The sequence below is a fragment of the Bufo bufo genome, chromosome 1 (assembly GCF_905171765.1).
Source record: "Bufo bufo chromosome 1, aBufBuf1.1, whole genome shotgun sequence".
In the NCBI taxonomy this organism is placed as follows: domain Eukaryota; kingdom Metazoa; phylum Chordata; class Amphibia; order Anura; family Bufonidae; genus Bufo; species Bufo bufo.
In genome coordinates, this window is record NC_053389.1 from 139,972,275 (window position 1) to 139,989,261 (window position 16,987).

General features: G+C 42.0%; 1 protein-coding gene across 6 annotated transcripts in view; it reads right to left on the reverse strand.

The window, feature by feature from the left end:
* PRDM16 (PR/SET domain 16) overlaps positions 1-16,639 on the reverse strand; it is a 569,108-nt gene extending 552,469 nt beyond the window's left edge. For all 6 annotated transcript variants that reach the window (XM_040430034.1, XM_040430046.1, XM_040430029.1 and 3 more), the window contains exon 1: positions 14,128-16,639. In XM_040430034.1, the coding sequence (XP_040285968.1) occupies positions 14,128-14,164 (37 nt within the window). In that variant the 5' untranslated portion in view covers positions 14,165-16,639. The remainder of the gene's footprint in view (positions 1-14,127) is intronic.
* Positions 16,640-16,987: the final 348 nt, after the last annotated feature.

Consider the following 16,987-nt stretch of genomic DNA (forward strand, 5'->3'; position numbering starts at 1 on the left):
GATGAAGCCTACAAAGAAAAAAGCTTTAACAAAAACCTGTCCCAAAAATGTTTAGCCCAAGTACATCTTAGTCCTTAAATTTTTTTCCATAGCGCTGATGATAATATTATTTACGATGTTTATGACTGACCACAACAATATCTGCTTCACAAACGAATTACGCCCACCGATCAGATATTGATGACCTCTCCTGATGATAGGTCATCAATATATGTTGCTACACAACCTCTTTAACTTAATGCACCCCTGTAGGTCTTTCTACCAATTCATCTGTAATAGCAAGCTATGAAATTATGTGCATTCTAGCGGAAATTTGCTGGCTGCGGCAGTGGGTCCCCTATCTTACTGGGCCCCATATGATTACTGCTAATATATGTCAATGTAAATCTCTGATGTGGTCCTCAAGATACACCTGAAGATCTCTAGGTGCCCATTAGTTTGGGCAATTGTCAGGTTGCATTTTTGAAATGTTGGCACTTATTTGAAACTTTCCAGATGATAAACGACTATGAGAATTTTACGAAAGAAGATGAGGTCAACAATAGGTGTAAATGATGTGGATCTTATGCACAGGGTGCTGCCTCTGTCTCCTTTTTCTGTGGCTATGGTGCTTTGGATTGGTATTCTAGAGGCAAGCCGTGACAATTTAATTAAAGCACAGGGCTGCTGTCTTCATATGCTTGGCTATATATCATGGGTAGATTAGAGGGCCTGAAAGGTTTAGAGGGGGAGCACCACTGGGAAACCTCTGCTATCATTTCCTAAAGGGCCTATCCTCTGTATTACATGGGCATCAGAAACTTCCCCCAGAGATAACAGCTAATTGCTAGGGATTACAACATGTGTTGACTGCATTTACATGGTTAATTATGATGAGATAAGATATCATTATATGTCCAGTCCCACTTCACATATATCAGCCCGTTGTTTTAGCTAATATACTGTATGTGCCCTTTAGTGCACAGATCCAGCCTCTATAGACTGATGACCTATTTTTTCTGTCCGGTGCTATTTAACATCCAGCATGACAACTGAGGTGCCGGATGAATGAGAACGATCTCATAGAAAACTATGGCATCAGTTCTGTCTTCAGTTCCCCTCTGGCATTTTCTGCTGAACCGGATCGTCGGATATATGTGTAGGGGCCTAACGCTGAAGCTCTGCCTGTTCAGACTGGCTGCTGTGTAGAAGCACAAGCTCCCCCCTAGGAACTCAGGGTAGGTTGATTTTAATACAGCAACAAGAGAATGATTGTAAGCTACAAGCATCAATACCAGCAACAAGAAAAATAAGATCATAACTGCTGCATATAGACTAAGAGTACTTTCACACTTGCGACAGAGGATTCCGGCATGCAAGCTGATAGCATTTGTCAGACGGATCAGGATCCTGATCCGTATGACAAATGCATTGAAATGCCGGATCCGTTTCTCCTTTGTCTGAGCATGCGCAGACCGCAATGCTAGATCTGTTTTGCTGGAACACTCGGGGCCGGATACGGCATTAATTCATGTCAATGGGAAAAAATGCCAGTGTTCCGGAATTTTGGACGGAGAGAAAACCGCAGCATGCTGCGGTATTATCTCTATCCTGAAAAGTTAAAAAGACTGAACTGAAGACATCCTGATGCATCCTGAACTGATTGCTCTCCATTCAGAATGCATGGGGATATAACTGATCAGTTCTTTTCTGGTATTGAGCTCCTGTGACGGAAGTTAATGCCGGAAAAGAATAACGCTAGTGTGAAAGTACCCTCAGGGACTCTCCAGATCAGCTTTGTGTCTAATGGTCCTTTTATTAACTATGGGGCAAGTTAAATGTAGAATTGTTGTCTCATTGAATCACTGGAGAGCTTTATTTAAAAAAAACACAGCAGTCCAATAGCCAGTGTCTGGATCACGGGTGTAGACATCAGTTAACCTGTACACTTCTGTAATCTGAGCACTCTGTAACCCAACTTGTTGCTAAGAACAATTATCTGAAAAGTGATAACTTGATAAAACATCCACATTTCTTATCTTTCAGGACTTTCCGTGCACAGGTATAAGAAGTATCTTTATGAGAGTCCATGGACGCCTGTTCACATGATGTACTGCTGAATTAAGATGATTTTCCCCCAACTCGGAGCACTTCTTATATACAAGTGCATATATGTCGTTCAATATACATTCTCATCATCACTAACAAAGTAGAAAATGTCATTGTATAGTCAAAATTAGAATTTCGCCTCTTGTATGGATATAGGTCTTAAATAGAATACCCCTGAGGTACCGGTACTGATGAAGAACTGGTTGTTCACAGGTTGTGCTACCGGATCATGAACAGGTAGTCCTGCTAGCAACGCCCAAAAGCAGAAATGTTAATTTATGTAAAAGGTGGTAATTGTCATCATTATCATCCAACAAGGGTAAGGTCAGCTGACAAAAAAAATCCTATATATTATATGATATGTAATGAAGTATTAGGTTCCATATTATACAGGATCTATGATACTCCATGGCAATGGTTTCCAGCATATGACTCCAGCTATTTAAAAGCTACAATTCCTTGTGGATGTCAAGGCATGCTGGGAGTTGTAGTGTTGCAACAGCTGGAGAGCCCCAGATTGAAGACCACTACTCTATGGAGTAAAAGGGAAATATACAGGTGAAACTCGAAAAAATTAGAATATCGTGCAAAGTTCATTTATTTCAGTAATGCAACTTAAAAGGTAAAACTAAACTATGAGACAGACTCATTACATGCAACGCAAGATATTTCAAGACTTTATTTGTTATAATTTGGATGATTATGGCTTACGGCTTATGAAACCCCAAAGTCACAATTTTAAGGTACCCTTTGCTCAGGGGGTATGGATTAATTAGCTGATTAGAGTGTGACACTTTGAGCCTAGAATATTGAACCTTTTGACAATATTCTAATTTTAAGTTGCATTACTGACTTTGGACTTTTGCACGATATTCTAATTTTTCGAGTTTCACCTGTATATACCATACCCTACTGTATTATATTGTGGAACAGCATACTATAAGGACTATAGAAATCCACTGCATAATAAGCGTCCATGGGAGGGATGAGTGAATCAATTATGAATCTCACTAGCAAAAGTTCTTTACCTGGGCCGTCCCCACAAGTGAAGAAGAATCCCCCTGCATTAACAATGACGGACAATACGCCCAGTCCTAACAATATGAGTAGCAGCACAGGCGCCAAAGCTCAATTTCAGCTTCGGGAGCAGCAGCGGCGCATGTGCCACTACAGTTCTAGCAGCGCATGAACAGTTGCCGCTTTTGAAGCTAAATTTGAGCTTCTACGTCTGTACATAAAGGGATTAAACTTTGGCAGCCGCTGATGGACATTACAAAAGTGAATGGAACCAGTGGTATAAAGACAGGGAGGAGGTGCGACAGAGCACACATGCTTTATGGGTTGATTAATTACAATAATTGCATTTGCTGGAGGGACCTAGTTTGACTTTTGCTATGGGGACCCATGATTTCCATGTAGGCCCCTGGGTATAGAAAACTATATAATTTGGGTTTAGGACACTACATAATATGGGTAGAATATAATATGCGTATAGGGCACTATATAATATAGGTATAGGACACTATATAATATGGGTATAGGACACTATATAATATGGGTATAGGACACTATATAATATGGGTATTAGACACTATATAATATGGGTATAGGTGATTATACGATATGGGTAAAGGACACTATATAATATGGATATAGGACACTATATAATATGGGTATTAGACACTATATAATATGGGTATAGGTGATTATATGATATGGGTAAAGGACACTATATAATATGGATATAGGACACTATATAATATGGATATAGGACACTATATAATATGGGTATAAGACACTATATAATATGGGTATAGGTGATTATATGATATGGGTAAAGGACACTATATAATATGGATATAGGACACTATATAATATGGGTATAAGACACTATATAATATGGGTATAGGTGATTATATGATATGGGTAAAGGACACTATATAATATGGATATAGGACACTATATAATATGGGTATAGGTGATTATATGATATGGGTAAAGGACACTATATAATATGGATATAGGACACTATATAATATGGGTATAAGACACTATATAATATGGGTATAGGTGATTATATGATATGGGTAAAGGACACTATATAATATGGATATAGGACACTATATAATATGGATATAGGACACTATATAATATGGGTATAGGACACTATATAATATAGGTATAAGACGCTATAAAATATTGATATAGGGCACTGTATAATATGGGTATAAAACACTATATAATATAAGTATAGGGCACTATATAATATGGGTATACAGCACTATATAATATGGATATAGGACACTGTATAATATAGGTTAGGTCACTATATAATATAGGTATAGGACACTATATGATATGGGTATAAGACACTATATAATATGGATATAGGGCACTATATACAGGTAATATGAGTATTAGACACTATACAAAATGGGTATAGGTCACTATAAAATATGCATATAGGGAACTATATAATTGGGGTACGGATCACTAGATAATTGGGGGATAGGACACTACATAATTAGTGTATAGGTCACTACATTATAGGGGTATAGGACACAACATAATTGGGGTATAGGACACTATATAATTGGGGTATAGGACACTACATAATTGGGGTGTAGGTCACTACAGAATGGGGTATCAGATATTATGTAAGAGGAATACATGATATCGTATAATAAGGTATGTAGGATAGTCTGTAATCTGGTGTGGTATACTGATACTAATCTATAATGGGGTTGATATTGGTCACACCTAAAAATGAAGCTCACAAAGCAACAACTGTAAGAGCTAATTCACTAATCCCCTGAACTTTCTCTATAGTGTTAACCCAGCACGTGCTGGAGGTTTCTATGCAGAGGCATTTCTCCTGCTGGGAGCCGAGTGCAGAAAGTGGAGTTTTCCTCCTCGCCGGCTCCCGAGCAGCTCCATCCCCGGTCTAACATTACACCCGGCAACAGCTTTGAATTACTCGGCTGCACTGTTGTGAAATACAATCTGTTACATCACATGTGAACGTTTCACATACTGCACACATGCTCGCCTGCTTTAGGCTAATAATATAGGTTTGTAAAATAATGTGTGTGTACATGTGCCTGTGTGTGGAAGAAGAAGAAGGGGGGGGCATTGTCTTCATAAGAAAGTGCCCTTCATGTGGACAACAAGGAGGGGGCAGTAATGGCTGAAAAGAATTTCACACAGCTTATGCTGTGGGTCAACACGCGCCCATGTGGATTCTGCAAACACCATTGACTAGGTCCAGCTAAAAGGAGGGATGGGGTGGGGATTTAACCCCTCGAGGCCTAGAAAATCTTGCAGGCATTTCTAATTCACAAGTTCATGCATAGAATATGATCTTACAAGGGAGGGGCCAAAGACAGCTTTCTAATTGCACTTTGGACTAACTACAAGTCCCAGCAGACGCTGGCATACTACATTAGGACTATTGAAAGCAACATGAAGGAGTCTGATGGTGGCGGTGGTGGTAGGAGATGTCTATTAGGCTTGCAATCCAGTTATTATGCTGGACTATTAGAAGAAGTTACTCTGGGTGAACATACATCAGTATTGTCTGGACAGGTTTGGACATAGATAAAATATATGTATGCGCAGAGGTCCGGCGTCCATAGACTGATAGCGCCAGAGAGAAACAGCTTAGCATGCACGAATATGAACGATCCTATAGATAAGGCCTCTTTCACACTACTGTTTTTTTTTTTTCCGTATATGGTCCGTATACGGAACCATTCATTTCAATGGTTCCGGAAAAAAAACGGAATGTACTCCGTATGCATTCCGTTTCCGTATTTCCGTTTTTCCGTTCCGTTGAAAGATAGAACATGTCCTATTATTGCCCGCAAATCACGTTCCGTGGCTCCATTCAAGTCAATGGGTCCGCAAAAAAAACGTAACACATACGGAAATGCATCCGTATGTGTTCCGTATCCGTTCCGTTTTTGCGGAACCATCTATTGAAAATGTTATGCCCAGCCCAATTTTTTCTATGTAATTACTGTATACTGTATATGCCATACGGAAAAACGGAACGGAAAAAACGGAAAGGAAACGGAAACACAGAGGAAACAAAAAAAACGGAACAACGGATCCGTGAAAAACGGACCGCAAAACACTGAAAGGCCTCATGCACACGATCGTTGTTTTATTCCGTGTCCGTTGTTCCTTTTTTCGTGATTTTCTGCGGACCCATTGACTTTCAATGGATCCGTTGAAAACTCGGCTAGTGCACCGTTTGTCATCCGCGTCAGTCATCCGTGGTTCCAGTCCGTCAAAAAAATATAACCTGTCCTATTTTTTTCACGGAAAACGGTTCACGGACCCATTCAAGTCAATGGGACTGTGAAAAAACACGGAGGCACACAAGATTGTCATCCACGTCCGCGCGTCCGTTTTTTTCCTATCATTTGTATGGCAAACTTGACTTAGGTCTAGTTCACACTAACTTTTTTTTGCGAGTGTATGGGCCGTTTTTTTCTGTTCCGTCTACGGTCTGTCTACGGAACCATTCATTTCAATGGTTCCGCAAAAAAAACGGAATGTACTCCGTATGCATTCCGTTTCCGTATTTCCGTTTTTCCGTTCCGTTGAAAGATAGAACATGTCCTATTATTGCCCCGCAAATCACGTTCCGTGGCTCCATTCAAGTCAATGGATCCGCAAAAAAAAAACGGAACACATACGGAAATGCATCCGTATGTCTACCGTATCCGTTCCGTTTTTTGCGGAACCATCTATTGAAAATGTTATGCCCAGCTCTATGTAATTACGTCCGCAAATGAGTCCGCATTCGTTCCGCAATTTTGAGGAACGGGTGCGGACTCATTCATTTTCTATAGGGAAGGAATGGATGCGGACAGCACACAGTGCGCTGTCCGCATCCGCATTTGCGGAGCGCGGCCCCGATCTTCAGGTCCGCAGCTCTACAAAAGATAGAACATGTCCTATTCTTGTCCGCAGCTTACGGACAAGAATAGGCATTTCTATAGGGGTGCCGGGCGGGTGTGTTGCGGATCCGCAATTTGCGGGTCCGCAACACACCACGGACGTGTGAATGGAGCCTTACTGTGGGATCACCTCTAGATTCTGTGTTTGAGGGATGCTCAGTCAGATTACCAGACATATGTGAGGGAGACCTATTAGACACAGCAAGGTATTTTTTACGTATGAATGTATATGATTGATCTTGTCACTCCTATCCATGAGGTGGTCACCACCATAAGACTTGTCCGAATACACAAGTTCTTCTGCTGGTCACTATAATACCACTTCTTATAGCGGCGATTATCTCCATCCTAAAATCACCAACCTAAGTCATTTTTCATCTCACCAGAATAAAATAAACTGCATTTAAAGTCAAAATGTAAAAACCCCTAAAGCGCCATTTGCGTTACCGTGTGGTTGAAATGCAGTCTACTGTTCCCTGTTATCAGCCGTCTCTTTCTGAGGAAATTCTCTCTGTAGTGTTCGTCAAAGGGATGACAGGCAGGATGTCCATTAGTAAAAGTGACCCTCCCATTTACGTACCTACATGAGCCTGATATCAGTACCAGCTGCCGGTATGAGGTTTTTGTGGCCCTCTAAATCAGTATATACGCAGATAAATTCACTATAAGACAGAACATCTGAATCTGCTGAATCTGCCTCCAGGGGTGAAAACATACATTGTACAGGAAAAGATGTCTATTTCATTCATTTCCAACGGCGTCTCCAAAACCTTTCAGCAGCCTCAGGGTATCACACATGGTCAGCTCTGGACTGCTCTAGCATTGTGCCCCTATACCATAGCTATAGGGGGGGAGGGGGGGTGCAGAGGCAGCAATCCCACACAGGTTGTGGTGTCTCTGGGGCCGAAAGCAACCTCTGCCACACAAGAAGACACCCGTGTTATAGATGGCACACGGTAGTGGGAGGCCCCGCTATAGATTATACATTGGGGTCCAAGGGGCTTCTTGTAATTAGACCTCTGCATTGTAGTGCAGGAGGGTGTCCATACAAGAACCCATATGAGCTATGAACTGAGGCCTACTACCAGACAAAGCATGGACTATAGTTCTCCATCTTGAATGGCCTGTTGGGTGTCGTATTTTGCCAAGTTCTAAACCCTTTAGCTCTATATAGACGTTTAGATAATCATGCTATACCATCCATAGAACTGGGGTCGGCGTGGCTATCTCCAAACCTTCTCATATAGTGACACGTCAGGCCACCCACAACACTGTAGATGTTCACCCTGTTAAGAGACAATTTACTTGACTCCAAAATTAGATAAAAATCGAAACAAACTGCTGCAAAATTACAGAATCTGACAATTTTTTTCTTCTTTGAGCCTAATTATACATCTCGTTGATTACTGGAACAGAAACACTTAGTATCCTCTAATTGCTTGAATAAATAGAAAGGATGTTAATAACATTCATTGGAGACATTCGGGACATGGTAAAATATTAGGTTGGCCACTAAGTAGATGCTAAATGATTGCATTTCAACAAGGAGGCATTGGGAGAATGTGCCCATAGCTCAGACCTTCAGCGGTGACTGAAATATTGTGCAACCGGTGCTCAAACAGGAGGCTGCATTGTAGCTACTGTATACCAAGCCCGGCAGGTTAATGCTGATTGATTGGTCAGCTTACAGGACACACAGGCGGAGACCCACAGATAGGTAATCCTGTACATACCACTCTATATATGGAGCTTGGCGATACTGTATATAGGTAAGGCCAAAATAAAGTGCAGTCTGTTATGAAGCTCTTATATCAGTGCCCTCTCCCTGGTGATATATGGCCTATAGAACTTGCACCATATTTTTTATTAATTGCGTTGCGACAATTTTTATAGGTACCACCTCCCTACAGCAGTTATTAGGGATGAGCGAATATTTATATTTTGAAATTCGTTTTTCGGTTCGTGTTGTGGCGTTTACCGAATTGCGTTATGGATTCCGTTACCTAGGCTGGAGTCCTCTCCTGCATAACGAGAAACGGGACGGATCCGTTACGCTGGCCATAGACTTCTATTATGACGGAATGGATAACGGAATGCCTCTAAAGGCATTCCGTTATGCATTCCGTCATGGATTTGCGTTATGGTCGGTGGTAACGGAAACCCATAACGCAATTCAGTAAATACCACAACACGAACCGAAAAACGATTTTCTAAATATGAAATTCGGTCATCCCTAGCAGTTATGGCTCCAAAAGATCGACTACATGTAAAACCTGGCGGAGAGATGTTTATACATGCCCTGCAACTTTAAGAAATGTACCCGAGACGCAACCGTTCCCAGCAGCCTATGACAAAAACTGAAGTAATGTGCAGCCTATAGAAATGACACATGGCCATGTGACAATAAGGTATAGCCTTAAAACCCGGCCCACAGATTTCATTTGGAACTGGTGTTTTTTACCCTTAAAAAAATATATAATTTTTTTTTGGACACCTGCAGTTTTTGCTGTGTTTTTTGTTGCATTTTTGTGGTGTTTTTTGCACACAGGGTGTTGCACCACTACCATTTTCTTTATGGATTTTTTTTTTTTTCCTATACAGAAAGCATTGGCAAAATGCCAGAAAAAATGCTACAGCATGCTTCATATTTCAAAGATGCAAGAAAGACAAAAAGCGTCACCTAATTATTAAAAACAGCAGAAAAAGCACTTGTCTGTTCTGCATTTCATGTTTTCCATAGACCTTCAGCTGGAGCTGGCATTTTTACAGTAAAAAAAGAAATAAAAAATACTGCAAAAATGCAGGTGCAAAAAACACCACTAAAAACATAAAAGTGCAAAGAAACAACAAAAGCTAAATGTGAAAGAGGCCTTCTCTTGCACACGACCATGTGGCTTTTTCAGTATTTTGCGTTCTGCAAAAACAGATACGCAAAAAATACGGATGACGTCCGTGTGCATTCCGTTTTTTTTTTTTGCAGAACGGAACAGCTGGCCCCTGATAGAACAGTACTCTCCTTGTCCGGTATGCGGACAATAATAGGACATGTTCTATCTATAAACGGAATGGAAATACGGAAACGGAAGGCATACGGCGTACCTTCTGTTTTTTTTTGCGGATCCATTGAAATGAATGGTTCCGTATACGGAACTCAAAAAATGGAACATAAACGGAAAAAAAAAAAAACGTTTGTGTGCAAGAGGCCTTAGGATGTTCCCCCATGTCCTCACCCATAAAAGTGGCAAACTCCTGTGAGCAAATCCGATAGATGTAGTGTATATTGCAACCTAAGGAGCATCATGCTATATATCATAATAATATAGATATATTGTGGAGGTACTAGGATGGCACTGTATAAATATTATTGCTATGCTGATTAATATTAGAGTGGCCCTAGGACTATTGCAGTTATTAGTAGAAGTAGTGTTAGTAGTAGTGGTATAGCGGTATTATCATTTTTACAGTAATTATTATTAGTACCAGTGGTGGTAATATTGATATAGTAGTATTATTTGCTGTACTAGCAGTGCTGTGGTGGTGTTATCACTGATATTACTGTTATTATTAGCTGTGTTAGATATGGTGGTAGTGTTAGAATTGATAGTATTACTGGATATTAGTACTATTGATTGTAGAAGCAGAAGAGGCAATATTGATTGAGTTTTATTATCAGTGGTTGTTGAAGTATTATAGTTATTTGTAGTGGTAAAGAAAGGCTTTATTATTATTACTATTATTTTTTAGAACTGGTTATATTCATGTTTCATTCATTCATTATTAGTTTTAGCATTACTATTATGGATAATGATCATCATCTTTACCAACACCATTACTTCTTATCCCATAGTTTATTGGAATGTCTCTTCTAAGGAAACTGATGTAACAGATGGTTACCAAGCAGAGTGTGTAATCAGCAAAGTTCCTTCACCATCAGCAGCAGCCAGAAGACAACAAACTGCTTCATCTCAGCAGATACATAACAGGGGTCATTTATACCCGGACTGTCCCCAGTATTTCATTTGTCTTGTCTCAAATTTGATAACAGATCTGATTTTCCTGACAAGGAAACATCAATGAACCTTTTCTGTGCAAGCCAAATACTGTTTCAGCATAAAGTCCAAATAAAGTTACTGCTGGTCCTCCCAAAAGCCTGTGCCCATAGCCTCTCTGTGCACTGAGGGGGGGCACAGTCCAGGCACGGGGAGCTAGGTCTGCACCCAAACCAGAGAGTGGGCGGGTGGGCTGAAGCATCTCTCACCTTGGATATTAACCGCAGGAAGCTACTATTTATTTCTTTTTATTTCTTTCTTTCTTTCTTTCTTTCTTTCTTTCTTTCTTTCTTTCTTTCTTTCTTTCTTTCTCTCTAAAGTTTCTGCATACAACTGCATATTATTAGCTGCTGCCTCTGCTACACTGAGCTCAGAGCCATACAGTTATATATTAATTTGAGGAATCAGAACTTCTCAAAGACTGAAACATGCGTTTACAAGGTTGAGACCTGGAACAAAGGAGCAAACACCTTCCAAATAACTGGAGGCCAAAGTCTAAGGAACCTGCAGCCCAAACACCCCAGTGCCTGCACCTCACACAAGCCGACCCCCGACCAAACACCGGGAGCCGGTCACAGCAGATACGATCACATTCAGGATCCAAGAGGATCTGTTGTAGTCATAGAATGAGTGCATCAGGACTGGCAATGGTCTTCTTATATATTAGGAGATTTGTAGAAAGCTTTTGCCTTCAATGATCAATATTATTACATAATAAGAAATAGAATAATCAGTGCAGGAGGCGTTTTATTACTTGTAGATAACTGATAGGACATTAGTACACACTGGCCTGTGCATTACACTAATCATCCAGGTACAAATATAATATCAGAGGCAAATGAGAGGAGATTTACATATATACACACATATATATATATATATATATATATATCCTATCAAGGACTATTAAATATACTGTCTTTGTCTACTTTAACAGTATACAGTTTACAAATGTGTTTAGACTTGATATCACATACACACATATATATATATATATATATATATATATATATATACACATACACACATACATATATATTAATATATACACACATACAGATATATATATATATATACACACACACATACAGAGATATTTATATATATACACACATGCAGATATATATATATATATATATATATATATATATATATATATATATGGCGGAATTTATCTTTACTCTTCAGTTCTGCATCATTACTGTAATGAATTTCTATGACCGCAATGCCAGGTGTCGCACTATATATATATATATATATATATATACATACACATATATATATATATATACCTGCATGTGTATCCCCACCTAGCAGCAATCTAGAGGCTCTGCTCCTGCTTTCCTCCTGTGGAGTCTCAGGGGATGAAGAAACCTTAGCTCCAGGCTACTGTTTTGAACTGTGATCCCTAAAATCCTTCTCAGAAACCCCATAAAACGCTGGGGCCTTGTACTGCACGAGACACCTGATTCCAATCAGTCCTCACTCTCCCGAAATCACAGACCCTATACTGGAGGATCGGGGGCCGCAGATGCTGAATTTCTCTCTAAATGATTACATTGCCTCCAACACTGATTCATTCTCCTTGGTTAACTCCCTGGTTAATTCTTTCAGGGCAACAAAATGCGAATAATAATAATAATAATAATAATAATAATAATAATAATAATAAATTATTTTATCACAACTTTCAAAATATTTTCCGAAATTCACAAATGCTTTTATTTTCTAAACACGTTTTTTTTTTTTTCTAAATACTTCGATCTAGTTTGCTCCGGGGTAATTGCGATGTCTGAATATGAATGAATTCTAGGAGCTCAATCAGGGAGGACATAGTGGCCCTGGGCCCTGGAGCTGACCATTGATTCCAGCTCCTCTCCCGGAACAGCTGCGCCTGTAGTAAGTGGAGGTTAATGTGTCACTTCTGCCAGCATTCCTGTATACAGGGCCCTGGCTGCCGGGGAACTTCAGAAGTTTTTTTTTAGAAAGTTGCCCTCCCTACCTGCAATGGACTAGAGAGAAGTAAAATAAAAGAATAAACGCATATACTGCACTGTATGACCGATGCCTACCAGCGATCTTAAAATGTGAATAGCAACATAAAAAAAGCCAATAGAATACACCATTTAAACGTAAAAATGAACATTAAAAAGAATCGAATCGATTACAAGCAAACCCCAAAAACGCTCTGCAGTGTTACTACTTCCCTCCTGTGCACCAATCAGTGAATAGATGACTGGGGCAGTGAACACAAAAGCCACATTGAAACAGAAAGTAAAACGCATTTGACAGGACTGAACGGTGCAGCTTAATCCGAAACCGCAGCGACAAGCGGTGATCACAGACCCCAATAATATTAATAATCCTAATCTCTGCACATAATCCAATGTGAATGCAGCCATAGGAATAGACAGTGGTAGAAGACAGCAGATTACAATGCACCCCAGCCCCCCTCCTTCCCACATCCATGCACACACATCCCCGTCCCCCACCCCATCCTAAATGACCCAATGCACAGAGACAAGGCAGCCTGGACTGCAGAGGGAATGCGCTGCTGGAGCCGGGTCCCTGGCTGCTGGTGCCGCTCCCTCTCTGTACATGGACTCTGCTCCCTCTCCTCCTTATGTCCTGGGCAGCCCTCTAGCGCCCACTATTTCTACAGCCAGGAATATAATTTCACAACACTTGGAAGGATTCAATAAAGAGAAAAAAAAAGTTGCTCTCCCTCTCGTCAACTTTTCGTTAAGTTTCCTCGTTCCATTTATTTGGCATTTTCAGGGTCCCACATGAGATCCAGAGGAGCGGGGAGAGATCTGAGCTGTGGGGGCTGCGGCTGGAGAGAGGTCCCTGCTCTGGAGAGGGGGCACACCGGCCAATGATCAGCTATGCAGTGGCTGCAGCACAAGAAGGGGGGAAGGTGCTGCTGGCGTCCCTGCACCAGCTCATCTGTCTACAGGGATCCAGCAGGGAAGGGGATCAGTGGATCACCAGGGTGCACAGGAGAGAAAGGGAAAGCTGCTTACTTTTGGCCAGTTTCCGCGCCCTCGCCTTGGATCTCATCTTGTCGGCTTGTAGATTTCTCTTCTCCTCCTTGAGCCCAGAAGCAAGCTACACACTATCTTCATCTCATAAGCATTGTCAGTTTGGACACCTTTGCACATGCGCACAGAGCATTCAATCTGACACCCTCGCCAGGACTAAGAAAGTTTCCAGTGTAATCATCATCATCATCAGGTTTTTTTGTCCTCTTCAGATCACTTATCTCCCCCCCTCGGCTTCTCCCTCCCTGCTCTCCAGCTCCTGCTCTGTACTGCCTCTTTAAGAAAAATCACATCTTACTCAGTGCAATTGGCCCCTGGATTGTGTACGATTAAGGACCCAGGTACCAGTCAGAGGGATACGAGGAATATGCAGGATCCTTTCTGATAACTTTGTTACATTGTTGCATGTTCTGTAGACGATTTCTTTCTGATTGCCATGTAATGCATACTCTCAGTGCTTGCTTCTTTTTATAGTTGTATCCATGAAATGATCATATTTGACTTTATCACTTTTTTATATTGACAGGATGACATTTCCCCCACAGCAGATCCTCTACCTCTGGGCTCCATCTAATTTATTAACCATTACATTTAAGATGATTTCGAGCATAAGTAAATGCTCCCGGTTTTCTATAGGAAGCAAAGAAGAAGGAGATGTTGGGGGCACTGATCCTTAACCCCTTCCCTACCAGGGGACTGCGCAGCACAATCAATGTTATTTCATCCATCACTAACTAGGGCACTCTACAGACTGGGGCAGTCACTGACAGTGTGGACTCTATAGACTGGGGCAGTCACTGACAGTGTGGACTCTATAGACTGGGGCAGTCACTGTCAGTGTGGACTCTACAGACTGGGGCAGTCACTGTCAGTGTGGACTCTACAGACTGGGGCAGTCACTGACAGTGTGGACTCTATAGACTGGGGCAGTCACTGACAGTGTGGACTCTACAGACTGGGGCAGTCACTGACAGTGTGGACTCTACAGACTGGGGCAGTCACTGACAGTGTGGACTCTATAGACTGGGGCAGTCACTGACAGTGTGGACTCTACAGACTGGGGCAGTCACTGACAGTGTGGACTCTATAGACTGGGGCAGTCACTGTCAGTGTGGACTCTATAGACTGGGGCAGTCACTGACAGTCAGTGTGGACTCTATAGACTGGGGCAGTCACTGACAGTGTGGACTCTATAGACTGGGGCAGTCACTGACAGTGTGGACTCTATAGACTGGGGCAGTCACTGACAGTGTGGACTCTATAGACTGGGGCAGTCACTGACAGTCAGTGTGGACTCTATAGACTGGGGCAGTCACTGACAGTCAGTGTGGACTCTATAGACTGGGGCAGTCACTGACAGTCAGTGTGGACTCTATAGACTGGGACAGTCATTGACAGTGAGTGTGGACTCTATGGACTGGAGCAGTCACTGACAGTCAGTGTGGACTCTATAGACTGGGGCAGTCACTGACAGTCAGTGTGGTCTTTATAGACTGGGGCAGTCACTGACAGTCAGTGTGGACTCTATAGACTGGGGCAGTCACTGACAGTGTGGATTATATAGACTGGAGCAGTCACTGACAGTCAGTGTGGGCTCTATAGACTGGGGCAGTCACTGACAGTCAGTGTGGACACTATAGACTGGGGCAGTCACTGACAGTCAGTGTGGACTCTATAGACTGGGACAGTCATTGACAGTGAGTGTGGACTCTATAGACTGGAGCAGTCACTGACAGTCAGTGTGGGCTCTATAGACTGGGACAGTCACTGAAAGTCAGTGTGGACTCTATAGACTGGAGCAGTCATTGACAGTCAGTGTGGTCTCTTTAGACTGGGGCAGTCACTGACAGTCAGTGTGGACTCTATAGACTGGAGCAGTCATTGACAGTCAGTGTGGACTCTATAGACTGGGGCAGTCACTGACAGTCAGTGTGGTTTCTATAGACTGGGGCAGTCCCTGACAGTCAGTGTGGACTCTATAGACTGGGGCAGTCACTGACAGTCAGTGTGGACTCTATAGACTGGAGCAGTCATTGACAGTCAGTGTGGTCTCTTTAGACTGGGGCAGTCACTGACAGTCAGTGTGGACTCTATAGACTGGGGCAGTCACTGACAGTCAGTGTGGTTTCCTAGACTGGGGCAGTCACTGGCAGTCAGTGTGGTCTCTATAGACTAGGGCCGTCACTGACAGTCAGTGTGGACTCTATAGACTGGGGCAGTCACTGACAGTCAGTGTGGACTCTATAGACTGGGGCAGTCACTGACAGTGTGGACTATATAGACTGGAGCAGTCACTGACAGTGTGGACTCTATAGACTAGGGCCGTCACTGACAGTCAGTGTGGACTCTATAGACTGGGGCAGTCACTGACAGTGTGGACTATATAGACTGGAGCAGTCACTGACAGTGTGGACTCTATAGACTAGGGCCGTCACTGACAGTCAGTGTGGACTCTATAGACTGGGGCAGTCACTGACAGTGTGGACTATATAGACTGGAGCAGTCACTTACAGTCAGTGTGGACTCTATAGACTGGAGCAGTCACTGAAAGTCAGTGTGGGCTCTATAGACTTGGACAGTCACTGACAGTCAGTGTGGGCTCTATAGACTGGGTCAGTCATTGACAGTGAGTGTGGACTCTATAGACTGGAGCAGTCACTGACAGTCAGTGTGGTCTCTATAGACTGGGGTATTCACTGACAGTCATTGTGGTCTCTTTAGACTGGGGCAGTCACTGACTATATGGGTTGTTTTTTGTTATTATAGCAATAAACTTTTTATAGGGATATGTTTGTCTACTCTGATCTGATGCTTCTTCTGATTCTTCTCTCTGGGTAAGTCC